Raw genomic sequence first — 15,201 nt, forward strand, 5'->3', positions numbered from 1 at the left:
GAAAAGTTATATTTGATTCGGTTCAACTGGGAGACTAGCAGCTATGGGCACACTGTAGCGTTTGATTAATAACACTCAGAATCAGCTACAAGCCTATACATGGACTGACAAGCTTTACAGATTCTGACTCTACTGGACATTTAACCCCTGACCACTGAGTATAGTGTTGGAAAAATAGGAAACACAAAAGATGAGACACCGCTACAGCAGTGCAACAACTTGTCTGTTAAATTCCCCTCTTGTCACACTCAATGAGGCTTCTTAGTTTAACTCTCCTTAACTTGGGTTAAACTAGCTAAAAGGCTGCTCAAGCAACACAAAGGCCTCTCTGAATACAGCACATCATAAACTTCCCCAGCCCTTATTTACCCTGCTTTCCGCACTTAACCATTTTTCACAAAGAAAGATTTTGAAGACTTTTAAGAGCATACAGCTTCTGTCAAACCAAAGCGTGAAAGGACAGGCAGCTTGTTGACTTTGTGTATGTGTGAATTAGGCCTGGGTTCTCAAGTCAAGTCAATTTTTTTGATATAGCCCAATATAACAAATCACAAATTTGCCGCAAGGTGTTTTAAAATCTGTACAGCATATGACACCTCTGTCCGTATCTCCTTCTCATTGCCAAATGTTAACATCAAACATCTAAAAAAACTGTTTTTTGGTTAGTTTAATCATGGTGCAGATAAACAAAATATCTGTTCATTTAGTGGCACATGCTTAAAAAAATAGTTTTATAATAAGACCAATATCTGCTTTTTGAAATGTCCACACGTGTGGATGTTTTGTGTCAGGTAGCACATAAAACAAATAAATTACAGCATGGATGTGTGCACACGTGCTCAGTTAGTAACACGCACACACACACACCAACCCTCCTGGGTTCTTATTATCCCAAAGCTGGAGTGCACCTTCAAAAAGGCCAGTTCATTAGTCATCCAGGGATGAGCTGGGTTCAGCTGGGGAAGCAACGCTGCTATTGATAAGAGGACATGAAGCAGAAAGAACTCCTGTCAAAAACACCAGCTCTGCGCTCCATCCCTTTGCTCCCCATTGTTTTGGAGTGGACATTCAACTAAAAATCATTCAGACCTGTCTAGGTGTTACATAAGCGTTCAAGCCTTTTGGTTCAGAAGCTCAAATTGGAGATAGTGACAAGAAGATTGGGCAAGTTATATAGAAAGTGCTAACAAACTGGTTAACAAGCAGGTTTGTTTTTGTCAAGTGCTTTGCAAAAAAGGATACAAAAACAGCAATTATAAAAATTAGGAAGTATTTAATAAATATTAAGTTCATGCTAGAGCTTGACTCAATTGCCATGGAGCCCATCCTTACTGAACATTACTGCACTTGTGCATCTAGAAGCTGCTTTTGAAACATTAAATGCAAAATGTTATAGAAAAGATATGTTAAGCCATTAATCTCTCCTCTCTTAAAGGTTGCTATGGTGTAAAGCCAGACTCTGTCAGTGAGTCCTGGATGTGCTCCAGGTGTGAAGCAGGAGCCTGGACAGTGGTGAGTGTGACACTACCTTATGCTAAAAAAATATATATATATATGGTATGGATGTTTTATTGGACTTGAAGCCTTTATGCACTTGTGCAGCTTCCATTTCTTCATATATAGTAAAATCTGCTGTTGTAAAGATTAGTTGATTATGCTCCCCAACAGCTACTACAATACCAAGCCAAGGTATTGTCTAGAAAAAGACTGAATTGGCCATGGTATGAGAGCTCAGAAGATCTGTGTCACTGTGTCTTGTGTTTCCCTCACTGCCTAAACTTAATCCTCATTTGCTTTCTGTTTTTCAGGAGTGTTGCCTCTGTAACCTGCGTGGAGGAGCTTTGAAGACTACCACAGACAACCGGTTAGTGGCATATGCTTGGGTTTTATTCTGGCAGTGTTTTTTCATGTGTGCAAAATGTGCTAATAACAAATAACAAAAGCTCAAGGGGCATATTAAAACATCATTCCACAGTTAACAATTAAACTCACTATGACAAAAATATAATTTAAATTTTATTGAAATTTTATATTCCATTTCCTGAGGATTTGTCTGATTCAGTCAGTTTTCTTGTCGTCTAGTCCATAAATGGACAAACATTTAGCTACAATATTAGCAAAACTGGTATTGTGGCAGAGGAGTTGCTAGAATAGAAGTAAGCCACATTATACAAAGGTTAAGATTTAAAATATCCACCCATTTTCTAACAAATTCAATCTAGTTCTGCAGATTGTTGTGTGAACAAAGTTTGTAAAGCAAGCACAGAAAAAAGTTGACAATAATTGACAAACATTCGGAAGTTATCAGCCTTGTATGTCTAGTAGTGCTACCTCTGTTGGATCTTCAAAAGCCTGACTTTTTTATGGCCCCTCTCTCTCTCTGTAACCAGGTGGGTCCATGTCATCTGTGCCATTGCTGTGGCTGAAGCTCGCTTCGTCAAAGCCATTGAGAGAGAGCCAGTGGATGTCAGTGCTGTTCCAGAAACGCGCAAGAATCTGGTAAGTTTAGGCAGAGACAAAGTAAACGTTAATTGTCAAAAGGCAGGGGTCAACATTTAAACACAAGTAAGACCATCTATACACTTACAATCTTCATCCTCTTTCTTTGAGGAAAGTTACGGACTCACTGCAGCCGTTTCATTTCTTTTCTTTTGTCTCATCGTTATGGAATTTTCTCCTCCTCCCTGATCTCCTTCTCTCACTCCTACAGCCTTTTCGTACATTTAAGAAAATTCCTGTCTTTCCTGCTCACTGCCTCTGTATCTGTCACTCTCTCCAATACCCTCCCTCCTTCCCTGTTGGATGGATAGATTGTGTTTTTGCGAGCTGTGGAGGACATGGGGTAAAACATATGTGCTGGGGGAATGGCTGAATAATCAGCTGTCATTTCTCACTGCGCCAAATCAACTGAATCGATCGCATGGGCAGGAGGCAATTTCCTCATTGCTGCTGCATCTTTGAACACAACTCATCCCCCCCCCCCTTCTTTCTCTTTCTCTTTCTCTCCATCCCTCCTTCCCAGTCTCTGCTCCCCCTCCATTCACCTGATTTACAGGCAGTGGCATTGCTTGCTGGTGCATTGTCACAAATCTACAAATAATGCCACCTCTCTCCCTCCCCTTCTCTCTGAATAATCTATCAAAGAGAAGCTGGGTGACATTTGCATCCGAGTGCTGTCAAAGCAGGTTTCCTCCATCTCTTCTTAAAAGGCCATGAGAAGAAGTTCTGCAGTCTAATGATTCGGATGACTGGGCTGATCAAATGTGAACACGCACCCTTAGAACCAGTTTAAATTGCACTGTGTTCAGCAATCTGTTTTTTTTTTCTCCATCTTAGAACATGTGTTTTTCAGTTACAGAGAGATTTCACACAAGCTGGTTTTGACTTAGTTGTTTCAGAATTTCTCAGGGACAGTAACACTGCGAATTCCTCAAAAGATGTACCTTTCCCCAAGGTAGTGTTGCATCTTGCACCTAGAGGTACTGCGATTTCTGCTCTTGTGAGAAAACAGCCTCAAGCTTGGAAAAGCAAGCTGCTTAAATAAATCATCAAACAGTCTTTAAAAACTGTTTTCCAGCTACCATTCCAGGTCCATTCTCCTCTTACATGCAAAAACCAAAACAGTGATTTTATCAGTTATTATATTAACTACTGGTCTAATTTTGGCGCTTGCAGTGTACATCAGAGGGTAGATTTAGTGTGCATTGGTGATTTGGCATGCAGTGTTTTTTTGTGTGTGTGTGTGTGTGTTTTTGTTTTTTTTGTTTTTTTGTTTGTTTGTTTTATGCTGCCAGGGCCAAAGTCAGCTATTTTAAAATTCTACAAATGGAGGCTTAAAATGCATAAGAAGCTGAAAATAATTTATGTATTGGTTGGTTTCTTTAATAGAGTTACTGATTTGGAGATTTAATGTACATATAAAAACAACAAGGTGGAATGAGGTATAAACAAAAAAATTTTCATGCTTCTCTGGTGTCATGTCACCGCCTGCCTATGATTTTGGCAGTGGAAAAGTACACCAGCTGGACAGATATCACACAGAACAGCTCTGTTGAGAGCTGTTGGACATTCTTCCTCCACCAGTACAAAAATGAAGTATTGGCACTTTAATAAAAAAATATATATTTTTTTATTGATCAGCCCCGCGCTGGGCTACAGCTGCTCACAGTGTGATTTGTCAAAAGGAGGGGGATGGAGGCGGAAGGATAAGAGAAAAAGCGTGAGGATTTTGTAAGATATAGTGTGTGTGATGATAGATAATCACAATAAAACAAGTACACAGAAAGATACCAGTCACATAAGATGAGACAGCTGTCGGAGATGTTTCTGAAACACACCTACCCCGGTGTATTGAGAAGGTAACTCAGTTTGACGGGCCTAATTCCCTTACATGCTGTTATTCTCTTTCCTTGTTCCAACCCACCTTTTCATCTATCTCTCCCTTGCTCCCTCAGTTTTAACCAAATCACAGGACAAATAAGGGGTGGGGAAGGAAAGTGTAAAGACAAAGGTGGGTAGACATGGAGGGTTGAAGGATTCGAAGTGAATTGAAAATGAAGAATGAAGATTGTGCCGTTGCGTGTACTGGCCAGTGGTGGAGGAAGTATTCCGATCCTTTACTTAAGCAAAAGTACTAATACTGTACTGTAAGAATACTCTGGTACACGTAAAAGTCCAGCATTGAAAATGTTAACTTAAGTAAAAATATGTAAGTAGAATCAGGAAAATGTACTTGAAGTATTAAAAGTAAAAGCACTCAATGCAGAAAAATGTCCCCTGTGACTGTTAAACTATTATACCATTAGATTATTATTACTCATGCATTAATGCAAAAGCAGGATTTTACTGTTGTAGTTGGTTGAGGGGGAGCAAATTTTACTATTTTGTATAGGACTGTAACAAAAATTTTACTATTTTGTATAGGACTGTAACTAATAATAACTATTTTGTATAGGACTAACTATTTTGTATAGGACTGTAACTAATAATTATTTGCATTATGGATTAATCAAAAAATAATCAGCAGATTGATCCATAGATTGTTTGATTTGTAACAATTCTGAAATTTGTGAGAAATGTCGTGACAATTGCCCAGAACCCAAAGTGACACTTTCACAATGCTTGTTTTGTCCAACCAATAGTCCAAACCTCAAAATGATTACAAATAAATTTAAATAATTAAAAAGAAAAGCAGCAAATAAATCACTACATTTATCAAATAAATGTAGTGAAGTAAAACGTACAATATTTCCCTCTGAGATGTAGTGGAGTAGAAGTAGAAAGTGGCATGAAAAAAAGACTCAAACATTTGAGGTACTTGAGTAAATGTTATTAGCTATATTCCACTACTGGTGCTGGCTGGTACATGTCAAAGTGTCTCAGTGGAGAGGAGACTAGGTTCCCAGCCAAAGGCAAAGATTTGGTTGGCTGGTGGTAATTTCACACTCAGGATGTGGGGATGGAATGAAGGGATTTGAAAAAGAAAGTGCTTCAAGGGACAAAAGCAAATTCATTGTGTGATTGTGAAAGAGTCGGAGTTGAACAAGGCTGCCGTTTCATAACAAATATAAAGTTGTTCTTTAAGATAGTACTCACCACACTACTGACACTGATGACTGCACAAGCATGTTATGTGCAAAACTGAAAATATCCATTCTATTTTGAGTAGAAACATGTTAGAGTACCAAACAGAACGAAAGATGTGAGAGAGGAAAAAATGGTTACACCGATTCCTGATACCTCCTTCATCTGTCTTTCATAAGATCCCCTACAAGTCCTGCATATTGAGTACTGAGTACAGCGATTGTTAAATAATTTGATGCTCATTCTGTTCAAACTTTTGACTGTTATTTAACATAATCGCTTTCGGACACCTCTTTTCTAAGCTTCTCACGGTTTTTATGAATATTATCAACATCAAAAGCCTTAGGACTTCGTGATCGTGTTAGAGCTTGCGGAAAAATAAAATCTCCACCAAGGCAACAGCAAGTTCTCTGAAACACTATACAGAGATATGTGCTTTGGAGGAGGATCTGTTGTTGTGAACACTAGTGTTTGCCCAGCTACCAGTACAGTACCTTTTATGTGTTGTTCCTTTGGAATAGACTACATTTGCCTACAATGGCAAATGTAGTGAATATTTGTGAACATTAGTGAACATCAATGCCAGTGAACATTTATGTTCACTGGCATTGAAAGAAACCAGAAGTTGCTTATAATGTGCAACAGTCTGAACCATAGGACCATAATAACATTCCTGTGATCCTTGAATGTCATTGATAGTGATAAGTGTATTTACAAGATGACATCATGACCACAATTTAATATGCTTTTGTATTCTTATCATTTCATATCAACTTTACATGTTTGTGTAACTGTTGGACTAGGGCTTTCCTTCGTGATATGGAAAGGTATATAGGAGGACCAGGAGGGTCCCAGAGTTTGCTGGAGGAAAGCCAGAAGAACATCTGGTTCACTTAGACTATGCTTTTCCATTCATGGACAAAGAATGTAGTGGACTCTTGTTCAGTCCATGTATGGTATGGCTCGGCATTGTAACCTCATCACATGGAATTGTATACGTCAGGCTGGGAAATTTAACTTTTTAAAATGTGAACATCTACCATCCACTGACAGATAAATGTTCAAAAGAGAAAGAAAGGAGGTTTCTCAATATAAAATGCTGTGTATACTTTTTGGTTTTTCAGTTGCTGTGCAGACCGACTCGGCTTTTGTTTCTTTTTAATAAAAGTTTATTATTGAATAATGCAGGTCTCGCTGCTAATTCCTCTCCACCACATACTCTTGTGTCCTACTCTGGGTCTGACCACGCGTGTAATAAACCAGTCTGAACTAAGAATCGACTTGTGGCCTGATTGATTACAACTTCATCAGATCCAAAAGAATCTCCCCTTTCAAAGAGAAATAAAGAAGAATAAGCTTAGGAGTTCAAGGGAAATTTGTCTCCAACCTGAATCACCAACCAAAGTCTTTTTCTGTTTTCATTGTAGAAGTGTGTGTTCTGCCACGGCAAGAATGCCAATCAGAACCGCGGCGCCTGTATCCAGTGCTCATATGAGAACTGTGCCACCTCCTTCCACGTCACCTGTGCCCAAATTGCCGGAGTAGTCATGAAGCCAGCCGACTGGCCCTATGTGGTGTCCGTCACCTGCCACAGGCATAAAAGGGCCACTCCAAAGGTAAGTGCACATCAAGTGAAATAGTCAGCCATTAAAGTGTGTGTTTTTATAAAAATGAAATCCACAAAAGTTAATCATTCAGTATTTCCGATGTGACAGGAGGTTTGGTCAAAGTTGAAATTGATTCTAAAAAGTCAGAATTCGATTGAATTTTTTGCTGTTAGTCATGTTGTATGAGTAGGTGTTACGCTGTTTTAAATGGTCAGTGTGTCTTTTCCAATCACTTTTTACAGGAAACAGTGTAACAAATTGTTTTTAAAATGGATACAACTTGGTGTAAGGAAAAACAGCTGTTTTTGATTGTGCTGGCTTAAGAAAACGTTACATTGTTTCTTTTTGTTATGAGATTATTGAGTTATTGAGATTTTTGTTGGAGCAGCAGAAGCATAACAATTGGTGAAAGGGGTTAATGAGCAGAAAACTCACTAGTTTGACTTAATACACCATTCTTGAATTTCTTGATAGCAAAGACAGATAACAAGCATCTGAAACACAGAAACACTTGAGAACACAATTACTCAGGAACCACAGAAAGATGATTTGAATGTATTTTAGAGCCCCTCTCTACATGAATATGTATGTTTTACAACTGAATTCCAATAATACCACTCGTGTTTTGTGTTAATGCAAGCTTCAGTCCCTCTTCTTATTTAGGTTTTAGTCATTTGGCTTTTGATCTTATCCAGACAGACTTCCAATGAATGCAAAGTTAACCTTTCAGTATTTTTCTCATGTGTATGACTGCTGATTGCAATATGGGCTGGTTGAACACACACAAACTGTAGTGAGGCTTGATCCTGTTTGAGTCTGCCTTAACCTCAAATTCTCTGTCCGGGGTTTTGTCCCTCCAGCCTCGGACAGCACCCAAAGGCCCACAGAGTCTGAACCTGGGCCAGAGGGTGATTGGTCGCAACAGTGACGGTTGGTACTACCACTGTACCATCATCGGCATGGCAACGCAGAATTTCTACGAGGTCAACTTTGATGACGGCTCATATTGTGACAACCTTCACCCAGAAAACATATTAGTGAGTGTTCTTATAGCTTAGTTAAACACCTACCTGCATACAATTTTATAGCGATCACTTCAACAAATTGAATTCCCTTTTTTAAAGCCAGGAAGAAATATCCTAGCAACTGTTATATACTTTGTAGCTGGAGCTTCTTAACAAATGAAAATTTAATGACTAAATGTAACTTCATATTACCTTTAATGACTCACTGCCATATTTTAGGAACAAACAACTTTAATAACATTAAATCCTCAAAGGATTAAGTTCACTTATGAAGAAGAGGTTGAACTTAAATAAAAAATGCAAGAACTATATGATGTAATTTAATTTTGTAAAATAAAAATCCTTATAATGCAATCAGGGAACTTAAATTAATCTTAATATTCCTCGTAAATCAGGAGTTCATCAGTGTTAGTGTTTAGTAAAATGACACATGCAGATCTCTTAATAGTCATTTTTCTGTCATTCTTCTCTCCGACTTCTCCGCATTCTCTAATCCTTTCCATCGTCTTCCTCTTTGCCTACATCCTGTTTCTCTTTCTTCCCCCTCCTCCTTCAGAGTCATGACTGCCTGCGTACCGGTCCTCCTGAGGTGGGGGAGTTGCTTGTGGTCCATACGCCCGAGGGTCAGGTCCTCAGCGCTTCCTTTGTTAGACAGCACACTCAAAAGCTCTACCAGGTGAGGAAAAACACAACTATATGATATTAGCCTCTCTCATTTACAAATCAAACCTGATTAAAAAAAAAAACGCCACAGTCAATTAGGCGTTAGAGAATCAGGTGTGTGGCTGGAAAGTCACTTAAGCTCTCTGAATCTCTGAACAGACTGGATAAATCTCTGTATGAAAAAGGAATTTTTAAAAATTGCATCACAGTTTAGATTTGTGAATCGATATTGATACTTAAATGTACATTTAAAAAAGTAATAGAAAACAATCACATTCCTGAGAAACTGTTCAAAAGTCTTCAAGCAATGTTAGTTATTCCCAGCTACAGTGTCTGCAACTACATGGACCTTGCCAAGTCAAATTTACCTGTAAAAAAACAAAATACTAATTCTAAATACAGTACAGAAAAAACTGTTAGGCTAGTACTCTGTGAGCAAGGGCATCATTTACATATTTCATCTAATGCTCCTCTGCAGAGTTGACGTGAAGTGATTGAGCCTGTGAACCTTTGTAACCCGGTGCTTAGGGTCTAAGATCTTAGGATCTGGTATTTATCAACGTAGATTATGTATGAGCATTTTTGATACAGTGTGGCATTAAGGATGTTTTCACACCTGCGCTTTTTAGTCCGGTTAAAAATCGGACTCTGGTTCGTCTTCCCCCGATGGTGCGATTCGTTTGGGCAGGTGTGAACACAGTAATCGCACTCGAGTGCGGACCAAAATAACCGCACCGAGACCTTTGAGAGAAGGTGGTCTCGTCCCAGTCCCAAATGAACTCTGGAGCGGTTCATTTGTGGTGAGAACATGATCTGACCTTGATCCCAACTACCATTAACTAATCACTCTTACTGAACAAGTCTTCGGTTTAACATGTTGACGGTTAGCGTGTCTTTGTACATGCTCAATATTAGCACCCTTGTTCTGCTCAGTCGTCTGAAGGCAGCAAGTCTTCTTTGCAAAGTGTGAAGCAGTATAGTATTTTCAAGACGTTTCCACAAAGTGCATTCGACATTCTGCTGGTGTAGTGTTGCCTGGTATATTGCCCAGATAATTACCACGGTTATGAGCAAAACCAATTGTGCCGTTGCTCCGTGTTAAATTGCATAGCAATGTTTCTTTCAGAAATGTGCACTAGTCCAGAATACAGGACCATCTTCCTGTATTTACTTTCTTGCTCCCGCCCGAGATACATCTGACCAATACGTGGAGTGAACGTTCTCACATGGTTTGTAGTGATGCATTTTGGTTCGCTTGGAGTTTTGTCTCTAAACTTGGGATCATTTTCCCCTTGGTTCGGTTTCTTTTCACACAAACACATCAAAATGGATCAGAGCAAACGAAATATTGGTGTGAAAACACTCTAAAACAAAGTGGAGAGATTTAGCATCACTGATGCACACTGGGGAATATATGGGGCAAATATGCAGAGTGCTTACGAAGTGGAAAATGCAGAATTTGAAGATGATGATTGTGGGACTGATGTTAAAGGAAGCCATCTTGGAATACAGGAATGCATTAGCAGACAAGGTTAAGTGAGGTTGTTAAGCTTAGATCTTACTATGACGGTTTTTTGAGCACATCTGTAAGTGTTTGTCTGACACACACACACACACACACACACACACACACACACACACACACACACACACACACACATTTACAGACAGAACAGGGATAGGGTTTATGGAGACTGCATCATAACCCATATATCAGTTGCTGAACAAGCTATCTGGCTCATGCAGTCAGAGTTAAATACTATAATAGTGTTTTTTGCATTCAGTATGCAGGTGAGCTTAGAAAGATTTGTTTGTTTAGTTTTTCGTTCGTCAGATGGCATATCTGTTAATCCACTACAAAGTCATTTCTTGTCTCTTTTTTTCCAATGAGTTCCTCTTCAGAAAGTAAATCAGTGTTGTCTTTCTCTGCTCCCTTCATGTCCCTGTGTAGCCCGCTGGCTGCAGTACTGAGAGTCCTGTTAGAGAAGAGGAGCACTGTTACAATAAATTTAAAACAAGCCTACAGCTAGTCATTGTGTAAGGGCCACAAGCCTGACCTTGTCCTTTTTTTTTACGTTTAAAACACTTAGCTGAGGCTCTCATCCAGTCAGTGAGCAGCTTTGGGGTTCAGTGCCATGGTCAAGGACATTTTGACAGAACACATGGTTATTGATGGAACCATTTGTAATGGCTGAGATCCCATCTGTGACTTTCTGGGTACAAGTTTGTATTTTTGCTAACAAAGCCACCCTGCTTCTATTTTCTTTAATACCCACGGATCGGTCTTCTTTTGATATGCTAACAATGTAGTTTCCTGCTGCTGTAGCCTTTTAGTAATTGTTGTTGGTCAAGTTGAGTGAGATTATATTTTTACTCTTCTCCATGTGCGCCCAACTGTGCTCTACTCACAGAAGACAAACCAGTTGGAAATGTTAGTTGAGTAATCCAAAGTTTCATTATATTTGCCCAGGTTGAGTTTCAGGAGCAGAGTCAGCTGATGCTAAAACACTCAGAGATCCATCAGCTGGACCAGGAACTGCCCAAGAGGGTCAGAGCCAGACTGGTGAGTATATTACTGAAATCCTGCTTTCTACTGTGCTCTCACACACCATACTTAGGGCACTCAGTCTTGTAGTAATAAAATAAGAGGAAGACACTTTAGTTTGGCAGATATTTGGCTTTGTTCACACAGTAGATTTTAGAATTGGTTACAGAGGCAAATGATAAAGGGCAGCCCAACAGTAGCTTGTATTGTTCAATAAAAGGACACTAAAGTAGTTGCAGATAAAACAACTATTTATTCAAGCAAACAACCAACGCTTTGCAGCCCACAGAGGATAAAGGCCTGCGTGTGGGCCAACGTGTAGGTTGTTAGTTTTAATAAATATCGTTTTATCTGGTAAGAAAAAGTATGCTCATGTACTTCTGAAATATCACATAAGCTTTCCATGAATATTTGTGTCAGAGGAAGACTGGGTTGACTTTTAAAATCCTTTATTCTTATATCCGTAAATCTTCCTACACTGGATGATTAAGTAAGACAGATCATTAACTCTAATCTTGCAGGAATTTTTATTTTATTTATTTATTTGATAGGGACAGAGCACGTTAATGAACATCAGTATAAAAATACAAGATGTAAACATATGCCGGAGTTAATAAAAATAAATAGACAGTACACAAGTAGAAAAAGAAGTCTGGATGGATAAGATCCAAACTTTTTCTTCCCAAATTACCAACACTCCCCAAGAGCTATAGCACAACTTCAATGACCTTCAGTGAGGAAAAGTCTGATGAGATAATGAAAAAGAAGTTAACAAGGATCACAGTTCTGGTTTTCTTTAATCCATGGTTTGAGATGGGTCCTAAAAGTGGGATCACACACCAGCAGACATTCAGTTTAGTGCACTATATAGCAAATAGGGAGTGATTTGGGACAGCCAGAAAATCTTGATATTCCTCATGTGACCTCAGTCTAAGTCTGTACGTGTCTGTTTTCAGGCCATACCTGCTGCAAAGGAGGAGGTATCCTCAGCAGACGAAGTCCAAGCAGCCAAACGGCGCCGCCTGCCTTCAGGCTCAGCCCTGCCTGCTGAAACCCCCATGGAGACAACCGATAAGCCCGCCTGCCTCCTAACTACAGGCCCGGTAGCAGCACCAGCAGCAAAACATCACAGTATTAGTACACCGCTGACCTCACAACCTCTGTCCCAGGCCACCACGACCCCACAGGATGCCCCCACCCCAACCAGTGGTATTCAGATGGACACTGAGACCCCAATGGACACGAGCGCCACCCTCACTGATATTCTAACGGAGTCAACCCTGGCCTCAGACCCCACGCTGACTCCACAATCGACCCCTTTTCAGTCGAGGTTGAACTCTGACCCCCTCCTGTCCGCCTCGTCCCTCCCCCGCCGCCCCAGCACATGTCTGACAGCTACATGCCGAGCAGCGGCTACGTTTCCTACATGGAGACCCTCCTCCATTCACATTTCCCTCAGGACGATGGCCCCGGACCCCTGTATTAAAAACCATCTCCACTATATTATTACTCAGCCAGTGGAGGCTGAGCCAATAGGAAGTAAGCTAATGGAGGTGGATTCTACTGAGTGCTGTATTAATGGACAAAAACATTTCCTCCACCAGCTGTGAGAGCTCAGGGCGGGCGCAGGAAAAGACACAGATACTCGAGCACTCTTTTAATGCATGTTACTTTTCTATTTTTGAGTTAATGTATTTGCAGTGGTGTTTTAGTCTGCTCTGAAGCAGCAGCTAAAAAGGACAAGGCTTTTTTATTTTTAAAATTATTATTATTATTTGTTGTTTTTTAGGCCTTTTTGCTCTTTTCTGTTTTTGGTCAGCTGCTGTGCTTTTCTCCTCATCTTAATATAAATACATCTCTGGGTGGTATCAACTCCATACCTCGTTGCATTAATTCAATGACAGCACACTCCCATTTTCTTTGTACAGGAAACTAATTATTATGACTGCCTCTCAGCATTGAGGCTCCGGTGGACTTCACTTCTTTTTTCTTTTTTAAATCAAATAACCAGCAACAAAATATCTATTTTTCAATCCAGCCACTCTTGGCTTTGAAACTGGTGGAACTAAAGTAATAATGTCACATTGTCCATCTACAGGATATTTTCATTAAGGTGTTTATTGTCAGTTTGCAAGAGGTAAACGGGGGAATGGGGTGAAAAAAAAGTATTGTAGGGGGAATCCAGTATTTAAATGTCTTAGTCAAATATTGAAATAATTATTTGTAATAGAGGAAACCTGTTGAATGCAAACACTAGTAGATTTGTCTGCAGGATGCATTGAATTTTTGTGAAGATGTGTCACAGTAGTTAACAGATGAGACCTTTTATGTATTGACGTCATTCAAACGGTCATTTGGCGGCTCCATTTTTCACACCCATAACTGTCTCAGGGTTCCTACATGTGGAAAATAAATTCAGTTTTAACATCCAAGTCTTCACACCGTTAAGGAAGTACAGAACAGCCCAGAAAACTGCCTCAAAATAATCCTCAGTCATAATTGGCACATGAATATCCGTTGCTTATATTGTAATATTTGCTCCTGTTAACAGTTTGTCTGCTACATTGAGTGATATTTGTATACTTTCATATTTCTTCTATTGGCACATGAGCTGGCCAAAGCTATGAAGTCTGAAAGTCTCTTAAAAGGATGAAAGTCTGGAAAATGTCTATTTGGAAAAAGGAAAATATGTAGGAACCCTAAAATCTGGAAATATTTTGTACCATCCTTGGTTTAAAGTATGTATAAATCAATATTGTATATTAATAATGTCTGTTTTTTCTATTACTGTATCCTTTCTATGTTAATTTTCTGAAGTGAACTCACAAACTTGGCCAATCTAAAATATTAATACCTTTTTATTTTTGACAGATTTTCACAGGTATATTACTCAGTTTGTACTGGTAAATGCATCTTTCTTTTTCTGGATATGGCCATTTTGTGCTTCAAAAGGTGCTACAGAGACATAAAAACTACTGATGGACTGAGTTTCCCAACACTGTCACCTTGTACATACCGCAGGCCTGGTGTATTGTGAATCAAATTTGTAAATGTTACACACGTACCTTTCTTTTCCTTTTTTTTTTCCCCTGTCATCACAACTGAAATGTTGGAACACACCTACGTTCCTATATCCATGATATGATAAAGAAAATCTTGTTTCTTAGGGATTAAAGTGGGTTGCTAGTCGCCAGCTCTTCTGTGTTTTGTGTGTTCAGTAGCCCAGCGATTCAAAAAAAGTAGTTTCTGGGTCACAATCCTCGGACTAACTATGAAAATATAATGAAAAGGTCTCCTCAGTATCTGTACCGGACTATTTCTTGACCAGGTGCAGTGACTTCCTGGAGCCTTGTCACTGTGAGGTTGTCTGGCAACTAGTGAAGATTTTTTAACCTCTGTACAGGGCCAGGCTAGTTTTTCTTCTGCTTCTGCTTTATGCTAAGCTATCTGTCTCCTGGCTGTAGTGTCATATTTATGGGACAAATATGAGAGTGGTGTCAATCTTCTAATCAACCCTTGGCAAGAAAGTCAATAAGTGTATTTGTCAACATATGTAACTATTCCTTTAAGGTCTTGAATATGTGGTATTTGTAATCTAAATACTGCTCTCTCCTACATCATTTTGTTTTTTGGAGTACACATTATGCTTCAAACATGCATGAATTAAAAGCAGGACATTTATGAGGGAAAGTAAAAAAAGCCAACAGTAACCATGTGACCCTATCATAAATAATGCACTCCCCATCTTTAATATCACGTGTTAACTTGGAGTGAGGAG

The 15,201-nt window shown here is 39.4% G+C and overlaps 1 protein-coding gene across 1 annotated transcript in view; it reads left to right on the forward strand.

The window, feature by feature from the left end:
• Positions 1 to 14,616, forward strand: part of kdm4b (lysine (K)-specific demethylase 4B) — a 54,907-nt gene extending 40,291 nt beyond the window's left edge. Inside the window, exons 15-22 of the mRNA XM_044200585.1 lie at positions 1,436 to 1,512; positions 1,809 to 1,864; positions 2,391 to 2,499; positions 7,011 to 7,199; positions 8,051 to 8,227; positions 8,772 to 8,891; positions 11,349 to 11,441; positions 12,380 to 14,616. Coding sequence (XP_044056520.1) covers positions 1,436 to 1,512; positions 1,809 to 1,864; positions 2,391 to 2,499; positions 7,011 to 7,199; positions 8,051 to 8,227; positions 8,772 to 8,891; positions 11,349 to 11,441; positions 12,380 to 13,033 — 1,475 coding nt within the window. The 3' untranslated portion in view covers positions 13,034 to 14,616. The remainder of the gene's footprint in view (positions 1 to 1,435; positions 1,513 to 1,808; positions 1,865 to 2,390; positions 2,500 to 7,010; positions 7,200 to 8,050; positions 8,228 to 8,771; positions 8,892 to 11,348; positions 11,442 to 12,379) is intronic.
• The last annotated feature ends 585 nt before the right edge of the window (positions 14,617 to 15,201 follow it).

The sequence above is a fragment of the Siniperca chuatsi genome, linkage group LG6 (genome assembly GCF_020085105.1).
Source record: "Siniperca chuatsi isolate FFG_IHB_CAS linkage group LG6, ASM2008510v1, whole genome shotgun sequence".
Classification (NCBI taxonomy): Eukaryota; Metazoa; Chordata; class Actinopteri; order Centrarchiformes; family Sinipercidae; genus Siniperca; species Siniperca chuatsi.